The sequence below is a fragment of the Struthio camelus genome, chromosome 1, assembly GCF_040807025.1.
Source record: "Struthio camelus isolate bStrCam1 chromosome 1, bStrCam1.hap1, whole genome shotgun sequence".
NCBI classification, from domain to species: Eukaryota; Metazoa; Chordata; class Aves; order Struthioniformes; family Struthionidae; genus Struthio; species Struthio camelus.
In genome coordinates this window covers 205408638-205428115 of record NC_090942.1, presented here as the reverse complement: position 1 = coordinate 205428115, position 19478 = coordinate 205408638, and the positions used below count along the sequence as shown (strand labels likewise).

General features: G+C 45.9%; 1 protein-coding gene across 3 annotated transcripts in view; it reads left to right on the top strand.

The window, feature by feature from the left end:
- The first annotated feature begins 13732 nt into the window (after window positions 1–13732).
- Window positions 13733–19478, top strand: part of DDX10 (DEAD-box helicase 10) — a 206030-nt gene continuing 200284 nt past the window's right edge. For 2 of the 3 annotated variants that reach the window (XM_068930313.1, XM_068930312.1), the window contains exon 1: window positions 13735–13979. In XM_068930313.1, the coding sequence (XP_068786414.1) occupies window positions 13776–13979 (204 nt within the window). In that variant the 5' untranslated portion in view covers window positions 13735–13775. Of the gene's footprint in view, window positions 13980–19478 lie in introns of all 3 variants that reach the window. The other variant, XM_068930311.1, reaches the window with a different exon arrangement.

The window sequence follows — 19478 nt, the reverse complement described above, 5'->3', positions numbered from 1 at the left end:
AACTTCTTGGCATAAGGGTCAGCATAGCTTATATTTACTGAGGTATTTGCAAACTCGCTCAGTAACTTTGTTAAATGGGGATCCACTTAACTATCCACCTAATGCTAACAATTTGATAGTAGTTTCAAAAAATAAGATCTTGCTCTAGTGCAAAATGATTGTAAAGTGAAGGCATTGTTAATGAAAATGTGAGCACATTGTATTCACGTGTTGATAAATGTAAACAATTGTCCAAAGTACAAGCAGTGGAGCAACGGAACTCATCTCACTCAACGTGGTGTCAGTGCAGCTATCCATTTCAACGTTTGTGCATGATGTCACTTCAACAGCTGTAGAATGGCTATAAAACAATCAACACATCCTGGTAGGTAGCTATACCATGGATATAAATCATAAGCAACTTGATCAGCAAGGCAAAAACCTATAGTGGTATTTGAGAAATTATCACTTAACTCTATTGATTATATTGGAAGCTGTTGGAAGACCAACATTAAAAGTTATTAAATAAGTACATACATACTTTTCAAATCATTAAATAAAATCACCCCAGAATATACCAGTGGTTTCAAAGATTCTGTTTTCTACGTAAGCATAAACTGGTTTTGTCTGTTTTGGAACACAGAAGAAGAGGGGAACCTATGTCGCCGGTTCTCATGTCCTTGGATGTCCCACAGTCGGGCATTGAGTCAGAGGAAAGGTCAGCTAGCATGCATATAGATGCCATAAATGGACAAGCATAGCTTCTCCCTTTCTGTTAATTCTGCACTGAAAAACTGTAAATGTTGAATTCTACATGAGAAATTGTTTAAATAATAATATGTTGGTAACATTTGATAGGAGTCTTTTGTCTCTTGGAGGCTAAAATCCAGCCCATAAAGTACCTTCCAAATTTGCTTGTAAAGGCTGCATTACGGTATTAAAATGAAAGCCTGAAATGCTGCTGGCTTTTGTTCCTTTTGTAGTCATCTGTTTTTCCTCTCTGTTTTATTATTTCCAAATTTACATGCCTCAGAGGTAAAATGATTTGGTTAAGTGATCATGTTAATAAAGTGTGAGCTTATGTTCAGATAATGGTCTCCTACTGCTGAAGATAATCATGAAGTACTTCCAAAATACTTATTTTTAAGTATTTTTAACCCATTATTGGATTTGCAGGGGTTTACACCCTGTTGATGTTGACATTAGACAACAGAATGTAAAAGAAAATTAAGCTTCAAGGTTTCCAGGGCAGCTTCTCTCCACCCACGATAAAGTTAATTTATTTAACACGGAAGTGTCAAATGTGACTATTCAGATGCTTCAGAAGTAATGCACTGTGAATGCTTCTTGCACATTTAAGCTGCTAAAGACAAAAGAAAAGGTGCTAAATTTGCAGGCATAGTCCTTTAACAATCTGCAGATCGCCTGCCACTTCCCCCTGTAGCAGGGGCTGCCTGCCCTCTGAGCACAGCCCCTTCCTGGCGGCAGGGCTGCTGCTCCCACCGGCTCTCCTGCAGCGTGGCGTCTAACCTTTGGAGGGTCAGTAAAACACCTCTCATTTCAGCACTCCACCATTATGTTGGCAAGCAGGGTCTGGGGCCACATAGTGCACGGAAGCGTTTGCCTGAACTCCTCAGATAAATGCCTCGTGCATAGATGTGTGATTTGGTTGTTCATCAGGTGGCCAGTCTGTAATTCCTTTCAAAGAGACAATTAGTTGTCTATCACTGGATGTGTAAAAGCTTTTCTGTCTTTTTAGAAAAGAGCGTGTTTTTCTACAGCTTATTTTTTGCCACATTGTTTGCGATTTGAATTTATGCTCACTTCCTTCATGAGTTACAGAATATCACCGAAGAGGTGTTTATTTGGCTAAGCACATCATTCCCACCCGTACTGGCCCAGAACTGACGCACAAGGCCTGTTCATCCTGTACGAGGATTTTTGTGGGCCTACAGAATAGAGTTATCTGTTCCTTCCTGTAGAAGATGCCTAGCTGAACTTTGGAGGATTGCGAGCAGCTTTTAAACAATCTTTCTGTGGTACCAGCCTGTCTTCCCTGTTGCATTTGCTGCCCGTTGAACCCCTCCCTGCAGCCGCAGTAATTGGATTCACGGCAGAAAGGCATCCACAAGCAGGAAGCTTCTCGTTAATATTACTGCAAGGAATGGGGTGGGGTGGTTAGAACTAAAATGCAAAATAACTGCTACCAAGAGTGAGGATCAAATGATGTGATGAATGAGTGATGAATGGGTGGTTTTGCGTTTTATTGCTTTTGAGAAGCAATCAGAGGGAAAACAAAACAAAACACAAAGAAAAACAGGTTTTTAATAAGTTAAAGCTATAGGTCTCGATTCTCCAGTCCACTCCGTTCACTGTATATTGCACTGTCTAAAAACAATTCCATATTAGAGAAAATACATCCTTTTCAATTCAAATGCCTCTTCCTTCCTCTGAAACTTAAACTGTAATATCTGACTATGTATCCTCTATTTTGTCCTCTGCTCTTTTGTTTCTTTTCAAGCAACATCTGGCTTTTTTGCATATCTTATATAATAGCATAATATGCTATATTATCCTGTTATATATTATGCCACAATTTTATGTCGTGGTAAGTAAACACATGGTCAGTAAGCATAAATTTACAATGAAATACAGTAACTAGAATAATGGTAAGAAGAATAGTTCAATGGAAGCTTTTTGTCAGCCAAAATTTGAGTTCCTATTAGGTTTTCTGTGTCTCCCTTGATGCTATCCCAAGCACAGAGGCAATGCTTGATGAGGAGACATACTGTTGTGAGCGCTACCTGTGATTAGCTGTGCTTGTAAGAGCTTTTCATTAATTTTAGGGAGCTACATTCTTTCCATATTTAAGTATTGCAAACTGACTAAAATCTAAGCCTCATGGAAAAACATACCAAAACGCCAGTGAGGTCTGGATTTCACATTTTGGCAGTGTTTAAACTTGCAGTGTTCCAAGGAGAAGCCAATGTTTTGGTTCCTCTTCTCAGAGGAGTTAAGTTACTTAAACACCCTTTATTTAACCTTTTTGTGCAGTGAGGGAACTACTTTTTCCTCATATCACAAAGCTATTGAGGGACTGGATAGTATGAAAAATTCAAATCGAATGATACAGATTGGATGTGAATTAAAGCATGCAGTTTTCTGCTGGACAGATCAGGAAGCCATAGCATAGTTTGTTCTCTTTGCATTTCACTGAATAACACAGAAGTAGCATAGTAATGTTGTAAGTTTATGGCCCCAAACTGGACTGAGGCAGAGCATGTTACAGAATCACAGAATCGTTTAGGTTGGAAGGGACCTCTGGAGATCATCTAGTCCGACCTCCCTGCTCAAGCAGGGTCACCTAGAGCATGTTGCCCAGGATCACATCCAGACGGCTTTTGAATATCTCCAGGGAAGGAGACTCCACTACCTCTCTGGGCAACTTGTTCCAATGCTCTGTCACCCTCACAGTGAAGAAGTTTTTTCTCAGGTTCAGATGGAACTTCCTGTGGTTCAGTTTCTGCCCATTGCCTCTTGTCCTGTCGCTGGGCACCACGGAGAAGAGACTGGCCCCATCCTCTTGACACTCCCCCTTCAGATACTTGTACACGTTGATGAGATCGCCTCTCAGTCTTCTCTTCTCCAGGCTGAACAGCCCCAGCTCCCTCAGCCTTTCTTCAGAGGAGAGGGGCTCCAGTCCCCTCATCATCTTTGTAGCCCTCCGCTGGACTCTCTGCAGTAGTGCCATGTCTCTCTTGTACTGGGGAGCCCAGCATTGGACACAGTAGTCCAGGTGAGGCCTCCCCAGGGCTGGAGTAGAGGGGCAGGATCCCCTCCCTCCACCTGCTGGCAACACTCTGCCTAATGCAGCCCAGGATCCCATTGGCCTTCTTGGCCACAAGGGCACACTGCTGGCTCTTGCTCAACTTGTTGTCCACCAGGACTCCCAGGTCCTTCTCTGCAGAGCTGCTTGCCAGCAGGTCAACCCCCAGCCTGTCCTGGTGCCTGGGGTTATTCCTCCCGAGGGGCAGGACCCTGCACTTGCCTTTGTTGAATTTCAGGAGGTTCCTCTCCTCCCACCTCTCCAGCCTGTCCAGGTAGGTCCCTCTGAATGGCAGCACAGTCTTCTGGTGTGTCAGCCACTCCCCCCAGTTTAGTATCCTCAGCACACTTGCTGAGGGTGCACTCTGTCCCTTCCTCCAGGTCATTGATGAATACGTTGAACAAGACTGGACCCAGGACTGCCCCCTGGGGGACACCGCTAGCTCCAGGCCTCCAAGTGGACTCTGTGCCACTGACCACAACCCTCGGAGCTGTGCCCTCCAGCCAGTTCTGAATGCACCTCCCTGTCCGCTCGTCCAGCCCGTGCTTCCTGAGCTTGCCTAGGAGGATGTGGTGGGAGAGAGTGTGAAAAGGCTTGCTGAAGTCCAGGGAGACAACATCCACTGCTCTGCCCTCATCTCCGCAGCCTGTCCTTCCAGCAGAGAAGGCTCTCAATCAGATTGGTCAAGGATGATTTCCGTTTGGTGAATCCATGCTGACTACTGCGGATCACCTTCTTGTCCTCCAGATGCGTAGTGAGGAGCTGCAGGAGGAGCTGTTCCATGACCTTTGCAGGGGTGGAGGTGAGGCTGACAGGCCTGTAGTTTCCTGGCTCCTCCTTCTTGACCTTTTGGAAGACTGGCGTGACGTTGGCTTTCTTCCAGTCCTCAGGCACCTCTCCTGATCTCCAGGACCTTTCCAAGATGATGGAGAGTGGCCTAGCGATAATATCTGCCAGCTCCCTCAGTACTTGTGGGTGCATCCCATCAGGGCCCATGGATTTATGGATGGTCAAGTTTGGACAAACGATCTCTAACCTGATCCTCCTCGAGCAAGGGACGGTCTTCCTTTCTGCAGCCTTCCTCTCTTGTCTTCAAGGTCTGGACTTCCTCAGGACTGGCCTTAGCAGTGAAGACTGAAGCAAAGGCAGCATTCAGCAACTCTGCCTTCTCTGTATCCTTCGTCACCAGGGCACCCGCCCCATTCAGCAGCAGGCCCACGTTTTCCCTCGTCTTCCTTTTGCTATTGAAGTATTTGAAGAACCCCTTCTGGTTGTCTTTGACATCCCTTGCCAGATCTAATTCCAACTGGGCCTTAGCCTTCCTTGTCGCATCCCTGCACACTCTGACAACGTCCCTGTATTCCTCCCAAGTGGCCTGTCCCCTTTTCCACATTCTGTACACTTCCTTCTTCTGCTGGAGTTTTGCCAGGAGTTGCTTGCTCATCCATGCAGGTCTCCTGCCCACTTTGCTGGACCGCTTACTCAGAGGGATGCACTGCTCTTGAGCCTGGAGGAAGTGATGCTTGAATATTAACCAGCTTTCTTGGACCCCTCTTCCTTCTAGGGCCCTACCCCAGGAGATTCCTCTAAGTATGTCCCTGAAGAGGCCAAAGTTAGCTCTCCTGAAGTCTAGCGTTGCAATCCTACTCATTGCCCTGCTCCCTCCTTGTAGGATCCTGAACTCCACCATCTCATGGTCACTGCAGCCAAGGCTGCCCCCAACCTTCACCTCTCCAACTAGACCTTCTTTGTTCGTTAGTACAAGGTCTAGCAGCGCACCTCTCCTTGTTGGCGTCTCCACCATGTTAGCAGAGACTGAACGACTGCAGCTATCGAGCTTCCAGCTTCGCAGGAGCCAATGTTCTGTGGAGCTGTGTAGAGCTCTTTGTACTTTTTTGTTGGTGGCGTGGTGCTGTTTTTTTTTGGGGGGGGGGAGGGTCAGTGGGTAAACATGTACAATTTTAATCTGAAATAGAGATACCGATGTGATTAAAAAGTAAAAGTGAACTAACTTTTCAGGACCTAGATCCCAAAAAAAACAGCCACTGGACACAATTGCAAAATTTGTTCAGGCTTTAGCTCAGCCTGTGCTTCAGCCACATCAGCTGCAATAATTCGCTTCCTGAATGTTCTTGTTGATGCTAAAAGGATTTAAAGGATTGCTAAATGAAGTGAAACTGGAAGACTAATCTGCCGAGAGACTCAGTGAAGCTTTTTAGGTCCATGTTTTCACGTGCCTCTGAGTTTGCGTCTTTACATTTTGGCTGGTGAACTCTTTGGGGAGGGACTGGGGGGAACCAGCTCCAGCTGATAGGCACTTAAATGTCGTGTCTGCATGTCACGCTCCTGTTACAGTCAGTGGAGATCTAGTCAATGCAGCTCATGGACTCTAGAGGTGACCAAATGAGATGTCTCTTTCACAGTGAGCCAAATAGCTCTACGGGGTCCAGCGGCCATAAGCATCTGGCGCCCTAGAGTGGATAGGCACCTGCATGGGGCTGGCAGATACAGCACAGGGCATATGGGGGACCTGTGCTCTTCTGGAGAAGCAGGTGAAACTCTGGCAGGATGCCTCAAAGCATCTCAGATGGCACCAGAGAAGTATGCATGAACGAGTATGCGTGAACAAGCCCCTCTATTCAGATGCCTACATGTACGCGTTTACAATCTGGAGCTGAATCCTACCCCTTAGATCTGATTTTCAAGAAATGTTAAATCATAACGTTAGTTTGCCTAACAAAGGTTAGAATTTCCTTTAAAAGAAGAAGAAAAAACTTCCCTTTTCCCTTTTTCCTGTTTTCTTACAACCAGTAATCAGTAGTACAGAAATGTTATTGTCATTAGCTTCAGATATGGAACTCTTCATGCATATGGCTGTACTCTGTTCACCGTGGAGCTGACCTAATACTTCAGTAGGGAACTGCAGACAAATCCGCACCACTTCACCTCCACGCTGGTCCCCTTAAAGAAGACCATATACCCTTTCCTTGCATTAACATGCGTAAATGGGGAGATCTAGTGCAGCATCAGTTTGGGGCTGGTGTGGAATAGTGTCACCACTCTGAAGTCTACGGGATAGCAGTGATTTATGCCCACTGAGAAAATGGCTTACTGCTTACTGCTTTCTGGAATGCTGCTATTGCTCTTGATTTTTGGAGGTCACAATGGTTATTCATGACTCTACAGATACATGGTAAAGTGACAGTATAATTTTCACTTGTGTGTTGACAAGATCTTCTGCTTGAGAAAAGTGGTACAACTGAAATAATAAAGCATGAGGATAACTGTATCTTTGACGTGAATCTACAATTACATCAGGGATGAATTTGGTTTGACAACTTTAACGTTCATGCAGCTGTTATCCATAAGGGTCCATGCTGAATTCCTCCCTGAAGACAAGTGCAGGGATTGTCAGTGCAAATGGTGGAGTGGGCATGGGTCTGGCCACTCCTCTGCTACTGTAAACAGGCGCTGCCAAGGCAGTCTCTCCTTGGTTTGGTTTTGCCTTCAATACAGCCCCTTACTGTGACTCACTCCCATCCTATGTCTCCTGTCTGCAAATGGCCTCATGACCCATTACTATGAAATATGGCTCTAACGAATATAAACATTTACATCAAGTTTAATTACTACAGCCAGAAATATGCAGAAAGATAGGAAAGGTTGGGTGGATTACGCTTCACGGCCACACAAAGAGGTATTATTAAATCATTATAAATAGGAGAGAAATGTGCACCTCAGAGTTGAGCAATACACCTAGTGAATAAACTACAGAATCAACATAATAAGTTATGACTCTTTTGCCTAACACAAGAACAATCAAGCGTATGAACACAAGAATAATAAGGTATAAAAGCCTGCTGCATAAATGTACAGTGCCATTTTTTACATACCGGGCAAGAGCTAAATATATTGTGCTGTTAATGAACTGAGAAAAACAACACATGAACTGTCTCCTTGAATGACTCTGAAATGCAAAGAGTCCAAGAAGTGCGCTAACTGCAAGTCCTTATTTCCCAGAACGTTCATTTCTAATTATAGGATGGCATTTTAAGCAGTGTGTCATTTTTATATTACACCTCAGCAGCAACATCATGTATACCGGACTGTTTCTGTAATGGTTTTTCTTCCAAAGTGTATGATTGTCTGAAAGGTTGAATAATCTTGCCTACTTTGAATTGTCTGCTCTATGTCTGATTTAGATCCTGACTCAGGAAATCAGCTCAGTTTGTGAAAGAACCATCAAACACATTCAAAATTAAACCCATAATCATGGCGTGCCCTGAACTGGGTGGATAACCTCTGCCGCGGGACTATATACAGATCCTGACCAACAAGAAAAGGCAAGCTGGATTATTTAATGGTTCTTTTTAGCCTGTATCTATTACAATCCTAGTTTATTAGTCAATTTTATTGCTACAGGTCCGTGACGGCCCCTAGTGGTTCAGATATACTTAAACACCATCTTGATCCTTATGCTGAAAGCTCTGCAAAGTGCTACGGGGCAAACAGTAGGAAGCAGTGAAATGCCAGGGCTTGCCGACCCTGGGCGTGTTTGACGTTTCCGAGAGGGAAAACATGTTTCAGCAAACCCCATCATGGGTTTCTCGCAAGATCTGTCATGCTTATATTTTTCATTAAAACCCTTTTTGTTGGTTTCGAGAGAAAAAGGTCTCTATTTTGTAGCTGTTTGTTTTAGCCTCCATCTCAAAGCATTCAAAAAAAGCATTGACATATCATAATCTTCTGAAGAAGCAGATGGTTTTATTTAAAGACTGAGAACCTTACAAAGCAAATCACCCATTTTTGTCGTGATCCTAACCGGAAGACCACAGCACATCAAGGAGTTTGTGATCCAGGTAACGCGAGCCGGTGCAGGCCCGTGTGGCGTGGCGCTGTGCTGCACGCATGGCTGGGCCTGCAGGCCACGCTGGGCTGTGCGTGACTGTGGTCCTGGACGGCCTTCGACGGCCCACCACAACGAGGAGCTTGGGGGCAGCTCCCACTCGGCACCAGGGATGGCACCAGCTGCCTGTCCTCGGCTTCATCTGAAAGTGAAGCAGCACGTTCTCATGTGAATGTCCTTTTGCTTGAGAGTAGAAATGATGAATAGGATTGCTTTATTCTACGAAAATCCTGTAAGAGGTCTGAAGACCAAAATGCCGGCAAAGCTCTTCACAGACGGGATTTGCACCGCGTGCCGTCCCCTGGCTGGAGGTCTGTCCGATGCTGCACAGCTCGGGGTTCCTCGCATCTGAAAGTACGTCAGATTATCTATCCTCTTTTTCCTCCTAGTGTTTGCTCTAAGAAACAGCATTTTAAGCAATACCTTAGAGAGTCTAAGTGCCTTTCTTAAACAAACACTAGCCATGGTGCCTTGCACCCATGCACAACAATTTTTAGAATTGGTTTCCATTTTATAGGTGGTTCAGGTGTGTTTTCACTGGAAAGAAGTTTCTTTCGAGGGCCCTGCAAACTAAATCATGCATATTATGATCAACAATAACATATCAGAAAAATCCCTTTTATCAATAACAGGACAATAAAGTCCTTTGTCTTTCCAAGAAGGAATATGTTTATACCATCTTGATAAATAGCTCTTTAGCTTGTATCCTAAAACACTGCTTTGTATCATCTAGCTCTTCCTGACCTAAGTGTCGGTATTCTTTGGCGTTTCTACAGACTCAATAGGGCTGTTTTGCTTTTGGTTTTGAAGAAGCACGGTTAATTTTTCCACATCACTGTGGATGTCCATCACTTTGTCTGCAAAGTCCTGTTTGTTTATTTTATTGTTGGGAAACATCAAAGGTATTTGGAAAGCAATTATTTAAACTGAGGTTACCATCAATTACACCACACAATGTTCTTGACCCTAACAGACAGCATTTATTCATCGTAATTTGCCCATTTGCTCAGACCAGCAGGAATTATTGAAAAGGGTTTTTTTCTAATATGTTTCTGAAAATCCAGTTCCACTTTTAGCTTTTAAATTTAAGATTTTGGATGATAACCCTTTTCCTAAGTTTCTTAAGTTTTCTTAAGGGTTTCTACACCCTCCAGTTTTCATTCTCCTCTGTAGACAGCAGGTGTGCCTCTTTCTTCTTAGAGCTGTATACCCTGGGCCTGCACAAGAGTGCAGAAGTTTCTGTTTTAAACTGACAGCACTGAAGCACTGATTTTTTCAGATTGCAGCGCTCAGAGCAATACTACTTTTGACTTTTCTATTTGTCTTTGCACCTGACAGCTTGCATCCCTGTGTTTCCAGCTCCAGTGACCCACACCGGTCAGTGCTGGTATTCTCTGTGAGTTCTGAACATTTGCACAGGGGAGGGATCCATCCTTCCTCCTGATCCACAGACATTGTGAGGTCTGTCACGGGAAGGGCAGTGTTCTTGCAGCCTGTCCAGGAGGTGCTATACTTTTGAACAATACAATGAAAATCTTTGTAATACATACAGTCTTTCGCATACTTGCAAGTCCATCGATCATTTTGGCCATGGTAGAGTCACATGATGAAACTACATGTTTTGGGGGAAAGGGACAACTCATTGAGATCTCTCACCATACTGTGGTTAGTGAGGTTTGTTTGTCATGTGGCTGAATTTATGACATTAAGAATCTAAAGAAAATTTCATTGCAAGGTTCACTTTCACTGGGGGCAACTGCCCACGAGGGAGCAGGGCACCGGGGGCAGCCGGGGCAGCTGAGCCCCAGCATTGGGCACCGCCACGGGGCCGGGGCTGGGCCGAGGCTGGGCCAGGTGGGTGTCCACGGGCTGGGGTCTAGGGGGCCCGTGGCTGGGCAACGGCAGGGCTGTGATGGGGCAGCGACTGATAGCCCCAGGCTGGGCTGAGACGGGGCCTGGGCTGCGTTGCGGGAAGGCCCAGAGGCGGGCAGCGACAGACTCCTGAGACCTAAATCTTTCAGAGCACCTCTTCTCTGAACGACCACCATACCTAATAATGCCTATTTAAAGTGATTTTTCTTTTCCCCAGTAGGATTACCATTTTTCTGCCTCAGTTTGTACATTCTTTAGCCAGATTAATCTTCATAGTAATTTCTTACAGATACATTGCTGTTACTAAAAGCATCGTTCTTGTGTCCCTGGCCTCTTCCTTGGGGAGATTCTCCTGGGACTTGGCTGTTTCATTGAGAGAAGTTTTAGGGGGATTTCATGGACCTCTTGTGTTTTTGGGGCCGCTCTCTCTGGTGTGCTGATTACTTCTTTAGAGAGGGTGATCAAGATTATTTAGAAAAATGAAAATAAAACTATTTAGTGCAAAATAATCAAAGATTTATTGGAACCCCCCCAACTTTAACTTGAGCGCACACAACTTTACCTCCTCCCCCCCCGTTTTTTTTTAAAAACAAGCCCTTATCTTAAATTCCTGCAGGGCTGCAGCGACGAGGCAGGTCCAAGGTCAAGCTAGGAAGTCAGCCTACAGGGAGGTCCAAACCAAAGCATCTATGGCCCAAAGCAAGCTAAGCTCGTGCCCAGAGCAGCTACGGCATAGCTCAGGCAGGGAGCGAAGCCCCAGGGCTGGGCTGAAGTGGGGCTCCGGAGTGTGTGGGCTGAGGCTCAGGGGGCCAGTAAGGGCTATTAGTGCCCTCAGGGCTCTAACGATGGTATCTGCTGCCCTGTGTTCTCCTTGCCACCGTAAGTAGCCCTGGCCAGACTGTTTGGACACATACACGTTTGTGCTTGTGAGTATGAAAGAATGAATGTGAATGAGAGAGTGAAATCTATGAGAGAATGATGGTTAGTGAAGTCAGTTTTATCTAAAAAAAAAATCACCTCCTTCTTCTATATGGTCTTGCGTTGAGCTTTGTTACATTTATTGCTACTTCCACACTCCCTCCCTTCATTTCCCCAAGATGCAAATAAACAGCGACATATGAAGCATTTATTTGTCAATTTGTAAAAGCAAATTTTTCTTCTTTCTCATGCTTTTTATCACTCAAAAGGATCTCTATTTTTGCCACAGGTGTAGAAATAACATTATACCAAAACAATTGAAATAGTTCTGCATATTATAAACAACAACAACAATTAACAGGGTAACATTTTTTCCTGTATATAAGGCAAACTTTTACAAATCACCCTTTGTTTCTCATGCAAGTCCGTAAGCGTGAGAGGGCAGTTGGGAAAAGAGACAAACAGTGACTCACGGGCCTTTGCAGATCCCCAGATCTCCCATTCAAAGACCCCGGGAGGCTCTCCAGAATTGTACCTTCAGTTGCAGGATGCAGAACAGGCAGCTTCTAACTTTCTGTTTTTCATTTCCTGGTATCTGAACCTCTTGGCTACCTTGTTCCAGGCTGTAGCAGCAGAAATTTTATCTAGGAGAGTTTTTGTTTGTTTACTTACTTTTCTGTTGCAGGCCGACTGGTAGAAAAGTTTCAAGTGGCAAGTTAATCCCCACAACAGTCTGAGAGGGTTGGGCTGAGACTTTGCCTTATGGGATGCTGTAAGGATGGGAAAGATGTGCCAAGCCTCAGAAGCACATCCTTGGGGTGGGAATCCAGGAGACAGCTACCTCCTGCAAGCACTTTTACCAGGTACTTCTGAAGAAAAACTTTTTTAAGAATATAAACTGCAGTATCCTTCCTTATTTACCTCAATAGCAAATAAATGCTGGAGAAAATCATTGCATTCAAACCCGGGAGGAGAGACCAGGGCATGTTTAATGCAGATTTTTCCAGCCCTTCTTGAAATTAGAAACTTAACGTATTTTAAGGGGAAAGCAAACATTTCTGTCATCACAGGTTTCCCTGGTCCTCCCTGAGGAGGAGGGAAAACATCTTCAGTGATATACTCATCATATGCATGGCAAAAGTGGAGATAATTAACAGCCACTCCCTTACGCCTTCAGCCTTCTGGTATCCAAACCTTCATGAGAGACAGTAATTATTTTGGGAGTCTCTCCCTGTTACCCTAATCAACAGGTTTACTTCCTTCTCATGTCACAGACACACACATCTCATAACACAGATAGAAACAAACGTTTAAGCTTTTCTCTTCCTGTTGTGGCACAACAGTTTGGGAGCCTGCCTGTGTTTTTATTTCGGTGTGCTGGTGGAGTGCTCGAACAGACTCAGCGTTAACTTTTACGGCTGCAGAACAACTACAAAATAGCACGAAAAAGCCCTTTGCAGTAGGGAGATGTTAAGAACCTGTGCACCCAGAGACAGCACAAAATAAATTAAGAGGTTGATTAAATTTAGTCACTTTTGGAGATACGTGCCTCGCGAAGACCACCCCTACGCTGCAGAGCCTAAAACAGCTTTGCACGTTTGTCGTTTCCCCTGTGATCTCTCTCTAACCCTCTGCCAATCTCAAGGCTTCGAGCTAAGGTCAGTGAGATTAATTACAGCTCTCTTAGGAAGGATGAGGGTCAAAGCTTATGTCAGATGGAGCCTAAATCCAGCACCTTAAACATATGTCCAACCATACATGTTTCAAATGTTTTTTGCTTTATTTAACTTGGCACTTTTTTGCCAGCATTGACTACCAAATAAAGCACGAACAGACTCATCACAGAGGTCCCCCCGGTGCCCCAACACTGCATGGCAGAGGACAAGATTTATGACAGTAACCGGGGAGATACGGATTTCCTTTTTTATTCACTCTCAAGCTTTTCTCTACCCACCGCTCTCTGCAGCCCCGATCGCCGGCCACGCATTTGGCCTGCGGCGCCCGCGGCTCGTCGCTCTGGTCGGACACCGCGCGGAGCGGCGCGTTTCTTCCCCTCCAGCTCTGCTGCAACCGCGCAGCAGCCGCCGGCCAAGCGCTGCACGGCCAGCGCGCGCCGCCGTGCCCGGCAGCCCCTCCTGCCTGCGGGGCGGCCCCGCTCCCTCCCCCGAGCCGCGGTCCCTCCCCCGCGGCGCAGCCGGCTGACGCCAGGCGCCGGCGCCGGGCCCGCCCCTGGCGGCGGCGGTGCGGGTCACACGCGGGCCGGCGGCGGGCGGCATGGGCCGGGCCGGCGGCGGCGAGGCTGGCGGCGGCAGGGTGAGGGCGGCGGCGGAGGTGGACCCGGTGCGCGACTTCGAGCGCTGGAAGAAGAAATACGCGCGGCGCCAGCGGAAGCTGCGGCTGCGGCGCAAGGAGCGGCAGCGGCCCGAGTGGCTGGTGGAGCGCGAGGGCATCGGCCGCCTGGTGCAGCGCTACCCCGAGGTGCGGCGGGGCCGGCGGGCCGGGAGGGCTCCGGCAGGCGGGCACGGCGCGGGGGCGACGGCGGGGACAGCCGCCCCTCGGGCAGGAGAGCGGCTCCTCTGCCGGTGTGGGGGTGGGGAGAGCGGGGGGGAAGGGGGGGGAGACCGGGGAAGGGGGAGAGAGAGCCGTGGGGGGGGGAAGGGGGGAGAGAGAGCCGTGGGGGGGGAAGGGGGGAGAGAGAGCCGTTGGGGGGGGGAAGGGGGGAGGAGAGAGCCGTTGGGGGGGGGAAGGGGGGAGGAGAGAGCCGTGGGGGGGGGGAAGGGGGGAGAGAGAGCCGTGGGGGGGGGGAAGGGGGGAGAGAGAGCCGTGGGGGGGGGGAAGGGGGGAGAGAGAGCCGTGGGGGGGGGGAAGGGGGGAGAGAGAGCCGTGGGGGGGGGGAAGGGGGGAGGAGAGAGCCGTGGGGGGGGGGAAGGGGGGAGGAGAGAGCCGTGGGGGGGGGAAGGGGGGAGGAGAGAGCCGTGGGGGGGGGGAAGGGGGGAGGAGAGAGCCGTTGGGGGGGGGAAGGGGGGAGAGAGAGCCGTGGGGGGGGGAAGGGGGGAGAGAGAGCCGTGGGGGGGGGAAGGGGGAGAGAGAGAGCCGTGGGGGGGGGGAAGGGAAAGAGGTAAGAGAGACCTCTGAGGAGATGGAGGGGGGGTTGTGAGGAGAGAGCGAGTCGCAGTGAGGAGGGGGGCGTGAGAGGAGGAGGAGGAGGAGTGGGGTCTGCGAGGAGGAAGGGTCTTGGGCCGGGTGCCGGGTGCACCATGGGGCTGCGGGGAAGGGGAGCGCCCTGGCTGTCCTGCGGCCCGCAGTAACAGGTTCGTTGGGTCGCTGCCCTGTGTGGGGCAGGCACGGTGCTCCGTCCCCTGGGTATCGCTGCCCCGTCCCTCCGGGGACACGAGCAGCGGAGCCGGAGCCGTAGGGATTGGCGGAAGGTGCCCTAGTCGTGGATGGTGACTGAGGTGCTTCCTGCGTGGCGTTACACCTCCTGCCCGCTTTTGCGGAGTTGCAGCTGCCGCTGGGGTCTGTGCTGGGTTACAGAGCGCTCAGCATAGCTGGTGGTGTGGCCTCTTTGATGGTTACGTTCTGATGGAGCAGAAGGTAGTGAGATTAGGCGCAGAAGCAACACATCTGTTACCGTGGAAAGGTGGTGATAGCTTCTTTGGTTAAGATTCAGCAAGTTAATGTTGTAAAGCTTCGCGTTGTCATTTGTTTTGCTGACTTAAAAGCAAAGAGTATGCTCCAAAAATGCTCAAATTACTCTTTTGAATTATAGGTCATGATTGATATCCTCATTTTTTTTTCCCCGAGAAGCAAGCTATGTTGGTCGTATGATTAAAAACTGAAGATCATAGCTATATAAACTATTAGTACATTTTGTTGTAGCTGAGTTTTGAGTCTCAGCTTGTTTTAGCAGTATTTTCCCATTGACTCCAGCGATAAACTTTAGATGCTGATTGGGAAAGCAGGCTACCTGAATTGTTTTACAGAGCTTGTGGCAGGATCCTGATCCCTGGGTGCTGAGCTTATTGTTTCTCTACAGTGTCAGTATCCTGCAGTAGATTGCTTTCTATTTCTGCGTCTACGAACACAGACAGGAGGGGAGATGGGTAATGTGAAATTAATTTTGTATATTATCAGGCCATAATAGTTCCTACGCTTGATAATACTTTTATAATACCTTTAGGCATTTTATAGCAATCTGTGGCAATCAAAGGCAATATCTAGTTGTCCTTGCTTCTCTATCTGTTGTTTTGGAGTTCAGTTACTGGTCATGTCATACTATGTGCAGCTGACACAGTCATCCGTCTTATAGATGAAGCGGCTGAGTTCTCTGGATGGCAAAGTAATTTTCTGTATGGGAGCTAACGTAGTAGAGAGAGATATTTGCAAAGACTTAAGAAGTATATTCCTGTATATTGAAATAGAAGTATAGGGATTTGGAAGTATGGAGAGGCAAGAGCAGGATCATCGCAGTCATCAGCTGGAGGAGGTGCTGGTGCTTTCGAGTACATTATATCTGTGAGACTGAATGGCCAAATATGACTGTCATTTGCCCTTACTTGGTCTTGATTCGTTTGAGGAAGATGACGACGATGAACATTTAATTGTTTAAAAGGATGCAACAACACTACTGGGAATAAAAGATTTATGCTGGGCATTTGGTTTCACGGTTGAAATGACTGAAGTCTTTTGAAACAATGACCTACTCCGGAAAGCCAACATTTCTTCCACTTGATGCTGCCTTTGCCTATTCGTCTGCTATACTTGTCTTGCTGTATTTAAGTTGTATGTGTGTATTAAGTCCCTGCACACAGACCCTGTCTATTATATTAGTTCTTATGGAATAAAATTAATTTGCTATCTGTCATGCCACTAACCACTGCACTTCTCAGGAGTGCATCCGCAGCAGATAGCAGGACGTGACTGCGTCACTCGCAGATGTATATGCTCATGAGATTTAAAAGGGACGTGAGTGATGAGTGAATGAAACTATTTGTGTTCTTTAAGGGAATGATGCAACACCCCCCCCCCCTTTTTTTTTTTTTTAATACTGAAGTCACTATTCCTTTCCCTCCCATCCACATAAGTTCTAAGGTTGTATCTGGATTGTGGTGGATAGACATGCAGTCCTCTGGCTTTTTAGTGTAAGTAGGCCTCATTCTTGTTTTCTGGAGTAGTCTGTTCCTCTACTCCTACCTAGCCTTAAATATTTTTGCATAATATTTAAATACAGTCATTTTTCCCTAAGATGCATCGTGTGCGTTTGATGTTTATGTTTTAATTTTGTGTCAGTCTACATAGATTTCTGTTTATAGTGGTCTTACAGACACTTTGTCAATTAATTTCACGAATATTTGAATTTGTTCACCATACGTATGGATGACTGTTACCAGTGTGTTTGCAGAGATAACCAAGATACTTCTGTTACTGGATTTTTTTTCATCGTCCTCTCTTGTCATGTGACGGAGAATGTGTGGCAGCATAAGTAGAAAACATTAAAGTTAACCTCTGTGTCCAGGTTTTGAGACCATTATCTGTGCTGTTGATCCATCATGTTTGTTGCATGACTGTACGGCTGTTGGTGAACGTTTTTTTTCCTCCATTCAGCTGTATTGGTGAAAAGTATTACTGTTACCACTCCTAATGTGCTGGGGAGCTGTTTGTATAAACCCTTTCTAGTCTGCTTTATATTGAATTAGTCAAGTTAGATCAGACTACCATTTGAAGTGTTTGAACTGAGCTGGCTATTCTTACCTGGAGTGGATTAGAGAGAGATTCAGAGGGACAGGTTTTTGCAGATTAGAGGAGGTGATAATTTCTGGCATGGGGGCAAACTTAGTAGTAAAAGTTGAAGTCACTTGTTGAAGTAGTGAAAGTAGAAGTCACTGACTTCCACTGCTGCATGTAGATCTGGTAGACAAGATCTATCAGTTGCCTGCAGTTGAAACAGTAGTTTGAGGAAAAAGTTTACGTTAGAATCTTTTTTGCAGCACCAAATCTTCTTCCTCTTTCCACCTAGATTTCTATGAAAATGAACCGAATTGGTTAAAAATAAGACAATTTTTTCTGGAATTTAAGAGTACTCCAACACACCATTCTTGTGCTCCTGAAAGTTTGTAGGGCAGAGAAATAATGCAGGAAGCTTGGTGACATGGCCTTCCCTAATGTTCCTGTGCCTTGCTCTTTTAATACTTTTCTCACCTTCTTTCCTTCTTGGAAGTCTTTAAAAGAGCTTGGCTTATGCATGCTATGATTTTTAAGTTGATTTGAAAGGGTTAAAGGCAAAGAGCAGAACAGTATTTATCTCTGTGATTAACACGGTTTTTATTGGATGATATAGAGTTAAAGAGTAGTTGTCCACTGGAACACTTAGGGCAACCTTAATTATTTAGAACAATTACATGAAATAGATTATTGTGGCAATATGAATCACAAACTTACTAAAATCTATCCCCTTAGTTGCACGTAATGGATTACTTAAATTCTTTTCTGATATTAGTAAAATAGTTTTTCTCCTGTAGGCAAATTACTTTCCTGTGTGGACAGTTTCTTGGTTGAGGTTTAACTGGAGCTCTCTACATCTTTGAGTTGTGATCCTTTAACATTACATACTAGTAGGATTGCAAATTATCCAAATATGCAATATTGCATGCAATATAATGTCTGCAAAATCACTAACCAAACTGGAGATGTATTTATTAGAAATTCCAGTTTGTTAAACTCGGACAAAGGCTTCAGCTCTCTGTAGTGATTTCAGATGGGAGTGTTTTTCCCTCAGAAATGTACCAGCTTTTAAAGTACATGTTTCTCAGAGCCAAAGCAGATTTTATAAAAGTAATCACCTTTTAAGAAAAGTTTGGTAATGGCTTAATTTCTTTGTTAGGACACCCTGAAAGTTTGAAAGGTACCCTGCAGGTGGTTTGTCTTGAAATGTGTCAAAAAGCAGTTTTAGTAAAGGTGTCATTGCCTTTGATCTAAAGACCAAATTCATGCATTACTTCCTTGATGTTACTAGAGAGAATTCATCTAAAAAGAGCAGTGTTGTGATCTATCTGCTTTAAACAGGTACAGACCCTCCGGAAAATATAGTTTTCTATAATAGGCAGTGTTCCCAGAATAGCTGGTAATTCAAGTAGCTATAGTCCTGATTTGACAGCTCAGGAGCTCTTCATTTGAGGCTTTCTCTGGAATTGCTACGGTAAGTTGTCAGGAACATCTACTGGCTATTATGTGTCTGAGGACCGTTTTGCTTTGTCCCTTTGTTGGGAGATTTCTGTTCAGCAGTCTGGAGATAAATGATACCTGTTAGGAAACCTCGAGTTGTTAAGCTCTGAGCTTGACATTTGGAAATCTCAGTTTAGTAATGCTAGTCAGTGTGCATTTAAAGCAGTGTAGTCTACCTTCCTGTTCATCCATTCAGCCTTTATAGATACACTACTCTTTTTTTCCTGTGTAGTATTTTTTTCCCCCCTCTGATTTCTTTTCTTTTTCTGTCTTGCTACTGTTGAGTGGTGTGAAGTTTGCCAGTAGTAGCTGTCCACCTTTTTTGACTCTCTTATGTCAGCTACAATGAATTTGGAAGTACCACATTCTTCTTATTTCTGTACTTGACATCTCAATATATTTGTAAATCGTTTGGCTAACTTGTGGACTGAAACACGTGCTCATGGGTGTGCATGTGTGTGTGGGGGAGTTCCCATTTCTAAAGTATGCGCTGGAGGTGGACATATGTGGAGAAGTAAATCAGTACGTCTGTTAGGACACTAACTACCTGTTTTTTAAGTTTTGTACCCTGCATGGCAGCTGAACAAAACTGAGTACACCAAGGTTGGTGCATCTGTTAAACTTCAGAACTCAATTGGATTCCTCCTGTCCCAATCTGATAGCTGTGAGGCTGCTGCAGCTCTGCGTCCCCAGGTCCAGCCAGAGGAGGGACTGAGGGACTGAGTGTGTTCACACACGTGAACAGCGTGGGTGACC